The sequence below is a fragment of the Brachyistius frenatus genome, unplaced genomic scaffold, assembly GCF_029030835.1.
Source record: "Brachyistius frenatus isolate BFR_SWC_R1_liver_20210118 unplaced genomic scaffold, ASM2903083v1 Contig_12, whole genome shotgun sequence".
In the NCBI taxonomy this organism is placed as follows: Eukaryota; Metazoa; Chordata; class Actinopteri; family Embiotocidae; genus Brachyistius; species Brachyistius frenatus.
In genome coordinates, this window is record NW_027210611.1 from 696,043 (window position 1) to 711,762 (window position 15,720).

General features: G+C 39.2%; 1 protein-coding gene across 1 annotated transcript; it reads left to right on the plus strand.

Moving 5' to 3' along the window:
- The first annotated feature begins 5,470 nt into the window (after positions 1-5,470).
- On the plus strand, positions 5,471-10,201 carry LOC138617180 (histamine H3 receptor-like). The gene is made up of 3 exons (XM_069691934.1): positions 5,471-5,717; positions 6,351-6,517; positions 8,993-10,201. The coding sequence occupies exons 1-3, from the start codon at positions 5,471-5,473 to the stop codon at positions 9,743-9,745; spliced, it is 1,167 nt and encodes a 388-aa protein (XP_069548035.1). The 3' UTR covers positions 9,746-10,201.
- The last annotated feature ends 5,519 nt before the right edge of the window (positions 10,202-15,720 follow it).

Below are 15,720 nucleotides of genomic sequence, written 5' to 3' on the forward strand. Positions count from 1 at the left end.
ATTGTAAGCTGTCACAGTTCTTAAGCAACGGGGTGGACTGTGTGTGCTCCAGAGCGTAATCCCTCACAAATTACAAGATAATGGAGGCAAAGAGAGGCCACTGCTTCAAAAGGAACGAGGAGATAGAATCCCCAGCAGGGACATTTTAGGGACAGGCAGAGAGAGACAGCGAGCGAGGGAAAGGTAGGGAGAAAAGTACAGCATGTATTCCCTTCACATCGAGCAGTCTGAATAGCAGAGGCTTATTTGACTGCTTAGTAAAGGGACTGGCTCCAAAGGAAACAGGTCTCAACAGCTGTTCTTCTTTTAACCCATTATGAGTCTTTTTTAATTTTTCTTTTTAACAGTAGTTGTAAAAAATATCTTAAACATAATAGCTAATAAGTCACTTTTGATTCTTCTATGTTATATGATGTACAGTATGAGCTCAGTCAAGGTTTGAAGTAAAAAAAAACGTTAAAAAAAAAAGTCCTCTCTCCTTGAATCCAACATGTGGCATGCTCACCTGTGGTGCCAGACACACCACTGCAAGCTTATTCTAACTATGAATGATCAGGGATTTTTGTGTCTTAGAAGCTGCTGCAAACTGATTGCTTTTCAAGAAATTCCTAATTTAATGTATGTCAAGCTGCTATTATATATTCAGCATGATTGGAAACACTGACCCCATGTCCACGTTGCATTTACATGCGATCTGCATCTTTACTTTTGAACAAGGAAAAATGTATGTTACAGAGTGAAAATATACAAAGAATATGATCGGAAATCGATTGGATCAGCCAGACCACATCGGATCTCACCCAGGTGTCAACACAATCACTATGAAGCAGCATAAGTGAAAATATTTGTATGTCAGGACCATGTTTGTGTAGGGGTTCAATAAATCTATAAGAATTTTTTAAAAAGTGTAACAGTTGGAACAAAACTGATAGGAGGGTCAGACAGCACAGTTTGCATGTGCTCAGTCAGTCTATCAGACAGAATAGGTGACAACACTGATATGCTGTGACCATATCAATATCGGACCTTTACTTTATGGTGTTTTACTTTGTTGATGCTTAAGTCATTTTTAAGTAAGTAGTGGGAAATAAATGTTGAAAGTAATTAGTAATTTTCTGTGTACTATTTTCATTATATTGTTCTTTATATGGAAAATGAGCCCAGGTGCTACACTTATCACAAAGTTAACAATGCTTGATGAAGTAATTTTCACTTCATTATAGCTCATCACCAGACACATGCATGGTTTCTCTAAAATGCTCTCAAAGTCATTGTCTCTTGTTTGAATGAACCCCAGTGGATCATCAAGTTCAGTTTTCTGTGGGTATAGTTAACAGCACTGATACGTGTCAAGACAGTAAAGCATTTATAGGAGGAGTATTATCCTAAAATAATTGCTTTAATACAGCTTTGATATTGCAGGATGGATGGGACACTCTTTTGAGACAGATTACCACAGTATATTTGTTTCTTAACCTCTAGCAAGAAAATTGAACTATAACAGCCTCATTTTAAAGCATTGTTAATGCATATTTACATCACAATAAGCAAAACTGATTCAAATGCTAGAAGAAGCAGAAAGCGTTTTTAAAGCATCACAGTGGAAACTAAAATAAATGGAAAACAAGAGCTGTGTGCATTGTGATGGAAGTAAACATTAAAAGAAAAAATTTCTAAATTATCCAAACAGCTCAAAATGTGTTGAATACAAATACTTATTTTTCAAAATAAATGAATCATGTTACATCCAAGATTTTCTCTGAATGCGTACATACTTCATCCATTTATAACTCCTGCACCGTGATGTTTACAGTGCTGACTCACTTGACAATTTTTGGTAGGAGGGCGGAGTAAAGAGATACATGGATTAACCAGCATGGAGCTTTTGAAAATGAGATAAAAAATTTAACAACTGAAAATACAGTCACGACGAGGCACACCCACAGCATTTCAATGAGCGTCTGTGGATCTGGAGCATAAGGTAAATGCCAGCACCCTTCATCTCGCAAGCAGCTCTGCCAAACAGACTGCGAGGCTGTGAAGCCATCCAACTCTGAGTTCAGCTCTCTCATTAATGATCAGCATTCATTATGTAAACTGTGACGGCTCTGATGTGATGTGAAGACTTCAGCTACCAGGGGATATTTCTGTTGTGTTCAAAATGGCAATTAGCCCATACCCAGCATATTGGTGCCACCATGCACCATGCTCAACAGTTCGGGTAATATTGTTTTCCATAAAATGGTTTCCCAATCCATCATCAGGTCCTCTGCTGTTTTATAATGAGATGGAGTTTTGAGGTTGTGATGAAAAAGTAAAATAACAAATGCCTTTCTACAGCAAGTGGATATTTTAATTCTTCATAGCTGCTGAAGGCAGAACAGAGTTTAAATGTATTCTGACATTTTGCGACTTTGGCATCAGAGGACATTTGGCTGTCAGTCAGGAACTTCTGCATTACACGAAACTCAACGGAGCCAAGTTAGACCAAATCTGAACGAGATTAGGACTCATTACTGAAGTAATCTAAGATAATAAATATCTTCACATTGTTGTTTACTGAATGTGAGAAATGGGAACCAAAAAAGCGTAAAAACAGAATAGTCATTCAAACTGAGTTGCAATTTAAAAAAAACTGCAAAGAAGGCCGCAATAATTAAACAAAGCTACACTGATGTTATTTCTTTTATATTTAGGAGCTCCGTGGGCAGAGAACATTCTTATACACTAATGCATCTCTTTTCAGCTCATTGAAAACAGCTGACAGAAAATTGTTTTGAATGCTTACAGCAACACTTGATGTAAAGATCTGCCATCTTATTCCTTCTCTAACAAGGAATAACACTCATAAAGACTTCTAGCCTCATTATTGGTCATTTTTATTCTCAAAAATGGTTAGACTTTGTGTTTGCAATCCTGTATTTAGCTAAATTATTGTTGAATTAATATATTTCAACCAAAACTTCATCCCTAAAAAGGTCTATAATGTGATACTCACTACTTATTATGAATAGGATCTTGGAGGAACCGCTCCAAAGCTTTTGTAAAAGAGAGACTCGGGATGTGCACTCTAGATGTTCTCATCAAATTCTAACTGTGATTACCGCGGATAGGCACACTGTTACAGTATGATCGCATCTGTTCTCCAGCCCAGCATACAAACACAAACACTCGAGCAGAGTAATGGATAGCCACAGCAGGGCACAGTATAATAGGCAACAAGTGTACCCTTGGTGACACGGCTTTGTTTCTGAGTGCCCTCTATATTTAGATGAGTCACGTGAACTTCTAAACTCTGCCATAATGCACCTGCTAAACTGATTCCTACTCTGACACAATTTCTTTGATTCTGTTTAATATTATGCTGTAGTTTAACATAATTTACACAGAAAAAAAACACAATTATGTTAAAATACATAAATACACTTGTGGAGATGCTGTTCCCAACCTATCTTTCCAGTCAGCATGTAACCAAGAACACCTCACTGCATGACCTTTATGACTAAAAACCTAATATTAATGTTGAGCTGAGACATCTGCAGTAATTTTACATTATTGATGACACTTATTTATACCCTGGGAGGAGATTCATTTTCTCAGTTACTATTTGTGAGTTGCACCTCATAATGGGAGACAAGTAAACAATGGTGTCTTTAATACCTGTGTCTAAAGGACAGCAATAGTACATCACTGGCGTACATCTTTATGTGCATTAGTTTCCATGATGGCACAATGTCAACTTCCATGACGTTGCCGGACCTTTGTTGCCTACTTGAATAACTGAGAGTTAATGGATATTTCACCACGACCAGCCTTCTTTACAGCCAGCTAGCTACTTGGAGTTTAGGCTATAAGGGACAATTTTATGCATATGAGCAGGAACAATTCAGTGTATATAAAAAATAATTTCAGTCATCCATTTTCTAGTAAAAGGAGAGCAGTTAATCACAATATGTAAGACCTGTCATTACATATAGTCAGCTCACATACAATATGTGAATCAAATTCTTCATGTAATCCCCAACCTACCCTTAAAAATACATTTCTCTTGGAGTATGTCTTGTTGTCTGAAATAAAAATACACTTTCTATAAACTCGTGAAGATTAATTTTTTCCCCTTCATCATTAAACTAAACATTTCTCACATGATCAAGCGTTCACTATTATTTTTCTTGTCACTCCAACACTGGTAAAGAGTCTGAATCAAACAGCAATCAATGGTCCCCATGTTGCCACTGTGACATGAATAACTGAGAGGTGGTGGCGCTTCCATTTGGGAGAAAATAACAACAATTCAGACTGGGCCTCTTTCAGTCACTTCGACTGCTCTAGTGTTTCTTATTTTTCTTGCACCACAGCTGGGGGACTGACAGGGAGGTGTATGAATGCAAATAAGGCCTAAGGTGTCTTCCACTGCCTGCCACCTGGAGGACTTTTAAGAAAAAATATCAGAGGAAAAATGCCTCTGACCACCTAGTTGCTCCTTTAGGTGCAAATTAAGGTGTCAACAAAAGAAAGAAACAAAAGAAATTAGGCTCCATCAGTTACCAAAGAAAATGGAAGAAGCATGTGGCAATAAAGCTAAAATAAAAACAAAGCAAAGCAAAAAACAACAAAAAAGGCATTTCTAGTTATTTTATTGTTTGTTTGTCGCTGGGAAAACAGCTTATTGTGCTCACTTTCCCTTTGGCACTGATGGTTTTTCAGAAAGCTCTTCTCCAAGCATGTTCGTGCAACATCCCACAGCACATTCATGTGGCGCATGCACGCATGGCTCTTCACCTGTGCGTGCTGCAGTGAGGCAGTGCGTGTTTATGGATTAAATATTAGGTTTTTATGAGGGGACTTCTCCAAGGATAATATGGGTGGAGATTATTAAACAAGCTGATTAGCTGCTGAGTTGATTTACATCCTGAAAATGAAAATAGAGAGAGAGAAAGGAGCTGACTCTGATGCTGCTAGTATTTAATCGTGGCAATCTCATATTACAGTAAAAAGACAATAATCAGGTTTGCGGTGCTTCCTACATTATTTTAGGAGGAAGATGTGGCAGGTAAGTCTCGGTAATTTGTTAATTTTCAGGATGAGAAATTAAAACTTCCTCGTGGTGTTTCGTGGTGAGTCACTGTGCCAGTTTCAAACTTTCAAATCATAGCCTTGCACAATATGCAATGTGTGGTAACACAAGCTATTCTATGATTGGAGAAGTATTAAAGTAGAGTGTAATGTGTTCACTGGCACACTGCCACAGGTTTCCAGGCAGCGATGAGAAGTACGTCGTGCGCTCTCTCGTGGATACTCTTGGACACAGTGCTCAGTTTCATCAGGAAACCGAAGATTTCGGGACACATATGGGGCTGTTGAATGCAGAGTCCATTCGCCTGACACCTGTTGCTGGCTTTTTTTTTACTTTTACTGTGCCGACCTGTTGAGGATTTAAGGACCATAACGATCACCTCACATTAGGATCATGCCGGAGGAACGAACTGATTCCAACTACAGTGGCTACTATTTTGACAATGCCTCAACTAGGGTGCAGAGAAGCTTTGTGTTTTCAGGACCCATGTTTGTCGTTTTGATGGTGATGATGGTGACTTTGGTTGTTGTGATAGTTTTGGGCAACGCACTGGTTATTTTGGCATTTAAAGTGGATAAGAGTTTGAGAAGACAATGCAATTACTACTTCCTTAATCTGGCAATATCAGATTTTCTTGTTGGTAAGTCCAGTCTTAGTCTCTTTTAAATTTTTTATAGAGCCTGGAATTACAGAATATTAAGCAAAGCTTAATGCTAACGATGAATGTGTTCTTCCTCTGTAATAAGGTCTATTTACTTATGATATGATCTGCTAAAAATGTAGGCTATGTATATGCTTGTATATGTTGAGTTATGAGATCCTTAAAATATCCTTAAGGATATGGTTGCTCCTTTATGCCTGTCAGTCTCCTTTAACTAGATACGTTCTACTGATTTAACAGATCTACAATTCAACATTAAGTAGCTGCAATTTCGTTACATTTATCGGGATAACAATACAAAGATTGCTCGATACATTTTAATTTTGTTTCCCAACTGGCAGTGGCATTTCTTAATGCTTTTGCACTTACTTTAACTTACCTTATAAAACAAATTAAAACCACAAAGTTTTTATAAACAGTTCATTTGTTTATAAGACACTATAGTGTTATGATCATATCTAATAATTATCTAACTTTGCGTGTATTATTTTCAGTTTCTCTGGCTGTACTGTCACAGATTATCTATCAATACACTAAAATACTGAAAATGCGCTAGATATGGGTTTTATTGGCCTTTGTTTCTGATCCATTACAACATAACAATCTCTGTAGGGGCATTCTGCATCCCGGTGTACATCCCCTACATCCTCACAGGCAGGTGGACACTGGGCCGACAACTGTGTAAGCTGTGGCTGGTCATGGACTACCTGCTCTGTTCTGCGTCTGTCTTCAACATCGTTCTCATCAGCTACGACCGTTTCCTGTCAGTCACCAGAGCGGTGAGTGGAACACACTGTCCCTCTATAAATATTGTTCGGCATCTGTCTTCAGCATTGTTTTCATCAGTGGTCACCAGAGCAGTATGCTGCCCTTCAGTTTACATAATTATCAATATACTGTGACAGAATAGGAAACATTGCCATAGCCAAATAAAGTTAAACCAGAGTAGGTTAGTATTCACTCACACTTTGCTCGGGACTACTTGTAACAGTATCAACCCTTTTTACCTTTTGAATGAAGCTTTATAAGTGTAACATTAAAAGTTTTTAGTCCACCTCTCTTGTAAATATTCAAATGTCCACTCCTTGCTGTCTGTGGTTTCATTTCTGATGAGTCTCCAGGTCATTGGTGGCGGCAGAGCCACCTCTTTCTCCCACATGTGCCCATCTGCAGAGGTTAATCGTCTGCGACCCATTCAGGCCCGGTGCCACCCCTAATTATAGATTTTCCCCATGACGAAGGTAAAAAAAACAAGCAAAAAAACAGTTTGACTTTGGGACAAACTGGGGATCAGAAAATTCATAGAAAACAACACATGACTGACAATAAGCTTTAATTTTTGATGACTAAACTAGAATTTCTTAAAATATTTGAATCCTTACTTCAGCAGGTACAAATGGTTTAATCGATGTCCGATGTCCTTTAATCCTTGTCATATTACTTAATATTTATGAAATACAATTGTACAGCATCACTAATGTTGATATTCTATTTTCCGCCTACTTCAGCAGATATTTTGTAGTCAGCATACATTTCCAAACCTCTACAGCTCTTATCCTCATTTAGCCTTTTGTTGGGGCTCGTCTGTGCATTACCCTGCTGACTGTATCTTATACACGTGTGTGTTAACTCAACGGTGGGATGAGGCTTGGCATAGTAGACAAAGAAAGTGCTGTGTTTCCTTTCAGAAGCAAACACTTAACATCAGAGCAATGAATACAAATAACACCAGAGAGAGAGCCTCTTCTTTAATTCGCTAGCTTTGATCATCGAGATTCTTCTCCGTGACATGGTCCTTACAACCTGGAGAGATCAATCGTAGCAGAAACAAACCACCGGCAGCCAAGCAACATTTTCCTAAAAGCCTTTCTCTCTGAACATTAAAACACAAAGAAAGTGTCGTCAACAGCCACAAAGTTTGGCTTTGAAAACAAACGATTGAATCATGTTGCATGCATATGTTTAACACATGAAATGTCAGCACATTTCAAAATGCTAGTAATATGGAGAAAATATAATATTTTAGATGTTAGTTTTGATTCTAAGAGTGAGCTCAGGCTCATCCAATAAGATTTCAGGTAGAATCTAGTGATTATTAAAAAATGTGATGTAAAATTTCAAAATAAGACACCTGGTCAACATGCAGCCTGGACCAGAACCATGACACACCAATGAATGTACACAAACATAAGTGGAACCTTGTTATGAAGAATAACTATAGTTCATTAAAATGAACTACAGTGACATATATTGTATTCAGAGCAGCTGGAGGGTTGTAAAGTATGCTGCCCGCTGAACAGGAGTGTGGACAGGGACACAGGATGTGGCACTAACTGAGACAAGTGGTTATGAGAGGTACTTCATTGACTTAGTACTCATTCACACACTTTCGTGCACTGCATGTTCGAGTATTGGACACATTATGAGCTCATATCTTTTGTCTCTCCACCAAAATGTTCTGTAGCTCGAGATATATATATGTTTATTTTTCCTTACCTATTTAATAGGTAAAATTCTCATTACAACTCTGGTGTCAAAGGATTTTGCAGTTTATATGGATGATTTTATAGACATGTTGGCTTGGAGTTACAATGTTTTCCTATTGAAGACAGGTCTCCACAATCCTTGCATCACCATGCTGTGATTAGTTCAGTGGAATCAGTGTTGTATGAAATAATAGTGTAATGAAACTTAATACATTACTACTGTAATGTACTGCATTTTAATACTTTATTAAATACGCTATTTACACTGATACATTTCAGGTACAAAGTTAATTTTACTTGTATATTTATTTGACAAATATTGTTACATAGTTACATTACGGATAAATGTTTTACATGCAATACAACAGTATGTAGAATAGTTCAATGAACCTCATCCTGACCAAACATTGGTAAATGCTGCATAAAAATGAATGCCACACTAATGATAAACCCAGTTTTTTACCAAATGATAACTGGGAGGGGTCATTCTTCCTGAATAACAAGTACTTTTACTGTTGATATGTTTGCTCGAAGCATTTTAAATCATAATTTATGTTACCAATATTTTAAATATGAGTGTACTTGTGATGTGTGTTTTTACATTGTGTTTTTGTTCTATGACTGTTAATCTAAATACCTCTTCTGTCACTGATGTTACAGTAAATAAGAATCTAGAAATATTTCAGCAATAATAGCAACAATTGAGTGAGCCCACACTGGCAGCATCATTCAAGTATGTATTCTGATTTGTGCTTATTTTTACTGCAGGTGAGTTACCGTGCCAGACAGAGCATGACTCACCGAGCCATAATCAAGATGATTGTGGTCTGGGTGCTAGCCTTTGTCCTGTATGGCCCCGCTATCATATTCTGGGAGCTGGCGGTGGGCAGAAGCCGTGTGCCAAAGGATGAGTGCTTCGCAGAGTTCTATTACTCTTGGTATTTCCTGCTGAGTGCCTCTATGCTGGAGTTTTTCACCCCTTTCATCTCTGTGGCTTTCTTCAACCTCAGCATTTACCTGAGTATACGCAGGAGGAGGCTACACAGTAGGGAGGCCCAGCTCCACCTTCAAGCAAGTGAACCTGCTTCTGCCCAGGGGGAAAGCATCCACCTGTCTCACAACTGGGGGGTTGGGATGAAACTGGCTGTAAGAAGCTCTATCCACTTCCAGACCTCCTCTCCTTGTTTGGGTAAACTAGATTCTTCAACCAGCAGGGCCGCCCATCCCAGCCGTCTGTCCAGGGACAAGAAAGTTGCTAAGTCCCTGGCCATCATAGTATGTGTGTTTGCCATCTGCTGGGCACCGTACACCCTACTGATGATCATCCGTGCTGCCTGCAGAGGGCGGTGCATCCAGCATCACTGGTACGAGGTCACCTTCTGGCTCCTGTGGCTTAACTCTGCTATTAACCCGTTCCTGTACCCGCTGTGCCACAGTAGCTTCCGCAGGGCCTTTAGCAAGATTCTCTGCCCAAAATGGCATATGACTCCCCCATCATCTGTCCTGCGTGGAGGCCAGTGACAAACAGATGCCCGCGAACGGATGAAGACATGTGCCAAAACTATGGACGGAAGTAACCTAACCCATGCGCAGTTGAAACTAATCAACTTTAGTTTGTCAACTAAACCATAATAAGTAGTTCTCAGTTGTGCTTTTCAGTCTTTGAATGTATACAAGTTTGTGCTGATCAGTATAATGCAATAAGATGTCAATTAGTTCATTGTATACTGCTAAAGTCTGGATCTAAAAATACCCTCAACAGTACTATTGTAAAAATATAACAGTGTGTTCTCACACTGGAAGGACCGGTCAAGTTTAGCAGTTTTGTGTCGGTTGTTGGAAAGGAAAAACAAAACAACAGAAAAGAGGGAAACAAGTTGTCTGCATGTTATTTGACAACTACCATGCAGACAACATAATAATGAGATCTGTCGGTTTAGAATTTGGTCAGGAAATGGATTCCCTTTGAAATTTGTATCCGCTCTATTATGGGACAGATAAGATGTCTTCAACGAATGTAGGCCAAATAGAATCTGGTTTATTATGTTGTCTTGTTCTTTGTATGAAGCAGCCGTTATCTTGACTTTCTAAACATATATGTTCATAAAAAGTGTTGCTCTCACCTTAACATCCTTGCTTCAGCTGAAGTAAAACAGATCAATATCACCCTCTGCTGTCAGAAGGTTTGCTGCTCTTACTGTAACAGAAGCACAGTGATGGAAACACAAAGTGCTATTACGTTTAAATGTGCTGAATTAGACGTGCTGTCAGAGCCTAAACTTTTTCTGCACCTTTTTGGGCCACAGTGTTTTTTTTAATTTTTTTTATTAGCTATTAGTAGTGGATAATATATCGCCACACAGATCTAGAAAAATGCATTGTTAAACTAGTAATTCATTATTTATAGTTATCAGCCAGTTAGCCACTGAAACGCTCTCAGCATGTTGAACACCACTGGGTGTAAAATGCTTTTGCTTTTTTTGCTTTGCAGAAAGTATTTGGATCAATGAATAAAAATTACGTTTTACAGACAATGCCAAAATACCATTTTACTGTGATGAATAGTTGTATGAATCCTGATGTGCCACTAGATGTCACCATTAACTTTCACAGTTTCCTGCGTGTGCGGTGCTTCACAGACTGAGGTCAGCCTTTCAGATATAATACGGTTTACATCCACTGTTTTACTTTATTGTTTGCGTGTGTATATTTTCTGTTAAATATCTGTTTTATTTTTGCACCAGAACCCTGACTGTTCCAAGTTGTAATAGAAGAAGGTAACTAAATAATGACAGGTCTACAAAATTGGATGGTGCTGCCTTGGCATTTACTTACATGCTGTCTTTTCCCTGCACAAATTGTCACTTAATTTCAAAACCTGAACAGTAACAGCATACTTTAGCAAATATTATATGTAGTTTCCTGAGTGCTGCAATGATTTTGAATGCTTTAAATTTGTGAAAAAAGGACTATTATTATTATTGTTATTATTAGTGTCCCAAATGTTCCCTGCTCTGTCCAGCTGAAAGTGAATGTACATAAAAGTAAATTATTGTTTTGTTTATTGTAAGTAAATGGAAATTAGAATTTGCAAAAATAAATACATCTCCGTAACTAGCTGATGATTTTCATGCACAGTATGAAATAAATAAAATTGATTTCTGTGCTGCATTGTAAATGACAGCAATGTGCTCTGTAGCTGCTGTCTACCTGATGGCTAATTGGGTCAGTGCCAAATGCTGAGTGGCTTTTGTTTGATGTGCAGATGAAATGCTGAGAGTGCAATACCATTTTTGTTATTTTTTCCCCAGTCTATGTAGGTTTGATTTGATAGATTAAATGAGTTCTTTCCAGATGTAGACTTGTTAGACCTGTAATTACGCCATCATGTTAGATAGTGAGGTTACATTTGCAGGTGTCTGGGTCCCACAGGGGACTTACATTGCTCAAATTGTTACTGTTGCCTGTGTGCACATCTGGGCCCATGGTCAGGTGCTGGGAATAAGGGCACAGCTGCAGGGAACAGGCTTCTGCCCCCCCCCTCTCACTCCCTCTCTGCCCATGGCGTGGTGGGGGGACAGAAGCACACTTCTGACCAGAGGGATGCAGGCACATTTCCCCCGGGACAACAGAACTGCATTCATCAGCAGAATGGCGAGGCTGGGTTTACTCTCTGTTTATCTAAATGCGACAGCAAGAGCCGTTTCACTGTGCAGCGCCTGCACTGTGTGCAGTTATACTAGGAGGAGTACTGCTATTGATTTTGTTGATAGATTGAAATGTCATGCCATGTGTGCCAAACCGATTGGCTACTGACTGAGTCTGTATTGGGGATCATGCCAGCTTAAATTGGTGGAGGACAGGCAGCACAGTGGGAAATACAGATCAGAGATAATAAGTGTGAACACAGAAATATGTGTTTATGTCCATCTTAATCCCACTCTCTGTGCGTATGTGTTCATAGTGGATGTTTGTGACCCCAAGCAATGTATCTAAGTGCTGCGACCCCAAATGGAGCGCACCTGTGCCCCTTAAGTTTATAGAGCCCCATTAGCAGAGACTCAGTCAGTGATCAGAGGAGGGAGAGGCCCTTTATAAATTCCCCATGAGGATCTCTGAATAGTAAACTCTTAAAGGTTCAACCTCAGCACTTTGTCGGAGTGATTTAATGCTAAAATGTCTTATTTTCAAATAATACCCTCTGTCCACACAATACTCAGTGAAATGTGGCAAAAGATGCATTTTCATATACAAGCCACGGCCAATATTCTACACATGTAGTATTTTAGAGCAAAACTGAAACATAAAAGTGAACCTGCAGACAAGATCATACCACTTTAGTGTGCAGAGAGCAGTCAAAACTTTGACCTCTTTAGAAGTTGTAGCATCACTTAGTGTAGCTACATTTTCCCTCCTTGTGGGCTGTTCACTTTCTCAGCCAACAAAATGTAAACCACAGTTAATATTTCATGAGGGATATACTCAAAAAGAAAAAGAAAAACAACAATTTCTGCTTGATTTTTGCCTTTTCCCTACTTCCGTTTTTCCCTCTGCTTTTTCCTGCAGTGTACTTCCTGACTAGAGATTAAATAATTCCATTGGAATCCTCTTAGGATGGGTTCCCAGCACTTGGCAATTAAACAATTACATTTAATCAGCATGGGGCGACGCTTCAAGTCACCCTCATTTCAGACGTTGATTAAAAGCAATTCTGCAGTGGTTATTGCTGTCGACTTTCGAAACTGTGGTTCACTTAGGTTTACTGCATCGGTGGGGTCAGGTTGGATAGCAATATGGCAGGTTCAGTGGTGGTCGAGAGCTGTATCTGTCTCTGGTGTGCAAAACTGTAATGACAGAACTCATGGCAGACCTTATATTGTCCCTTAAGTCAAAGCTAGTTAGATTACTTAGAGACATTTTGACCCTACAGCAAAGAAGACTCGATGAACAATGGAAAGGAGAGGGGCATTAAGTTATGCATGTGGGAGTATAGATCCTGTGTGAGTGTATGTGTGTGTGCAATTTTTTTTTAATATTACATATGTTCCTGACTGGGTGGATACACAGCTGTTTTCTCCCCCATCTGCATTTAAGTGCATTTGGCTTGAATGAAATGCACCTTGACATGTACAATTTCATCATGCCATGCAATAACATCTCCCTCTGTGATGGCAAACAAGCTGAGAGCGGGCACAAGGGGGAGGGGGGCTTCGCGCCGTATTTGACATTATGCTTGAGTGAAAGAGTGCTACGTGGCACAGCGCTGGAGCTGACTATAGTCTTCCCTGTGCAACACAGATGAGTTGTGATGGATACCCAGCCCCCTCATGTGAAACCCAGGTGCCCCTGTTTCATAAGGCCCCCCACTGGCTCTCCAGCCCTCTTAATTAACGGCTTCCGTCAGCTGGCACCCAGGCCTTCAAGCACCAGTCACCGGCCTCTGCTGCTGAAGGAATCCAGTTCTCTTCTCACATTAAGCTTGTCTAACACACAAATACATGGGCATGCTGATTTAGCTCCATCGCGGTTTTTGTAAACCTGTAAATCATCCATGAATTTCCTGGTATCTCGATCAAACGCATGCTGGAAGGAGGATAAAATACTACTGAATGCTTAACTCAGTGTGTTTCTGCGTTATTAAAGATGGGCAACTGCAGAAAAGGAGCCGCAAGTTTTTGTCTCAGCTGCAGACAGGCTGTAACAAGACATTGATGATTTTTATATGATAAAGTCAAATATAGATAAAAGGTTCTACCAGGACGGGAATGTAGCCTTTTTCCTGGTGCAGTATCATAGCGCAGCGCTGTAACAATAGTCTTTTCTAATGACATTCCCCTAGTAACTTCTTGCCTCTATGAATCTCAGGGGAGAAGAGCTACAAAAAGTGATAATTACATGAAATATACATAGAGAATAAAGGGAGCATGTTTACATAACCAGGCCCATAAATATCTGACTGAGAAGACATTGTTCTCCAACTCCTTTTAAGCTGATCTCCCAGGGATGCCATTTTAATGACATGATGGTTTAAAGAGATGCTGCTCCATCTCGTTCCATATTTAATTAACTTTTGCTTTTCTGACACAGAGGAAAAACAGAATAAAGAACGCGGGATAGAGACAAACACATACGATAGCGAGGAGACAATAACAAATAGCTGGGAGAACAGAAAACGGAGGCAGGGGGAACATGAGCAGAGACCTTGTCATGCTTTTGTGAGCTGTTTACAATACAAAAGATGCAGAGGAAGAGGAATGCTGGAAGAGCAACAGCAAGGAAGACTGACATTGGTGAGAAAGGATGGGATGAGAAAGACGGGGGAAAAAAACGGGAAGCTCCAAATTAAAATAAATAAAAAAATAGATGGATAAAGTTAAGGGGGAAAAAAAAAAGAAAAGAGGTAGAGAGAGGAGCAAACGGGGAATACTGAAAGAATGAAGCTTTCATTTGTGGGGCTCCATTTCAGTTAGATGTAAACAAGAGGAAAACAAATGTTAAAGTAAAAGAATGAAGGAATATGTTTAACTGCAAATCCAGAAAAATATAAAAGAAAAAAAGAAGGCCTTTTTTTTGTACTTGAATTTATGCCATGGGTTCATCAAACAAGCACATGATGCAGAGACTTCTACTTATTAGAAAAGATGGTTAAAGATATTCAACACACACATCCAGAGCACATTACAACTGGTTACAAAAAACTCCAATCTTTTAGCCACCGAATCCGTGTTCTGGCACTCAGACAAACAGGACTGAGCCCAGAATTCGGTGTGCCCTCCTCTCTATCAGGCAGTGTGTTTTCCATTTTTACTGTCAGCCGTATACAGTGTACGCTGCATTATTGATAATTCCTTTCCCTTTTCTCTCCTCTTGTTAGACTCTTCCCTTGTCCTCATCTCATCACACCAGCCACATCGGCTACACAGAGCCTGGAGAGTTGCAGTGAATTTGACCCCCACCTGGTCTATATTTTATTACTTGGTGTTTAATCCATTTTTGAAATTTTGCCCCCCATCCCATCCACAAAAAAAAAAAAAAGAAAAAAGAAAAGAAAAAAGAATTGTCTATTTCAGGTGTCTGTCTTGGTGAGGCAGAGGGAGATAACTGGAGGGGGATACTCACCTTCAGTTCTCCCTGTACAGGAGACAGAGGTATCATTAGGAGGGTGAGTGTGTGAGCGTGTGAATGTGTTTGTTTGTCTATATATGTATTAGCTTGGTGATAGACTGAAAACCCATCTACCTTGTTTCTGGACAGGTGACCCTAAAGAGATAAAAGAGTTAAAAAAAAAAAAAAATGGATGTTCGGATGAAGGATCCATTTTCTTTTTACATTAATCAACTTTGAAAAAAACGTCATTTTTAAAATACATTTTTAAATTTCCTTGTTTTAAAATGTAATATAAAGGCAGAAATCATCAGAACCACCAGACCTGAAGGGGATATTCACACCTCATGTTTGTTGTCTTAAAAGTAACTTTACTCTGAGGAAGACGATGT

Excerpts from the sequence above, each read along its gene's own strand:
- LOC138617180 (XM_069691934.1), top strand. The coding sequence starts at position 5,471 with ATGCCGGAGGAACGAACTGATTCCAACTACAGTGGCTACTATTTTGAC. Across the intron at positions 5,718-6,350 it reads AATATCAGATTTTCTTGTTG|GGGCATTCTGCATCCCGGTG; the intron begins GTAAGTCCAGTC and ends CAATCTCTGTAG. Across the intron at positions 6,518-8,992 it reads TCCTGTCAGTCACCAGAGCG|GTGAGTTACCGTGCCAGACA; the intron begins GTGAGTGGAACA and ends TTTTTACTGCAG.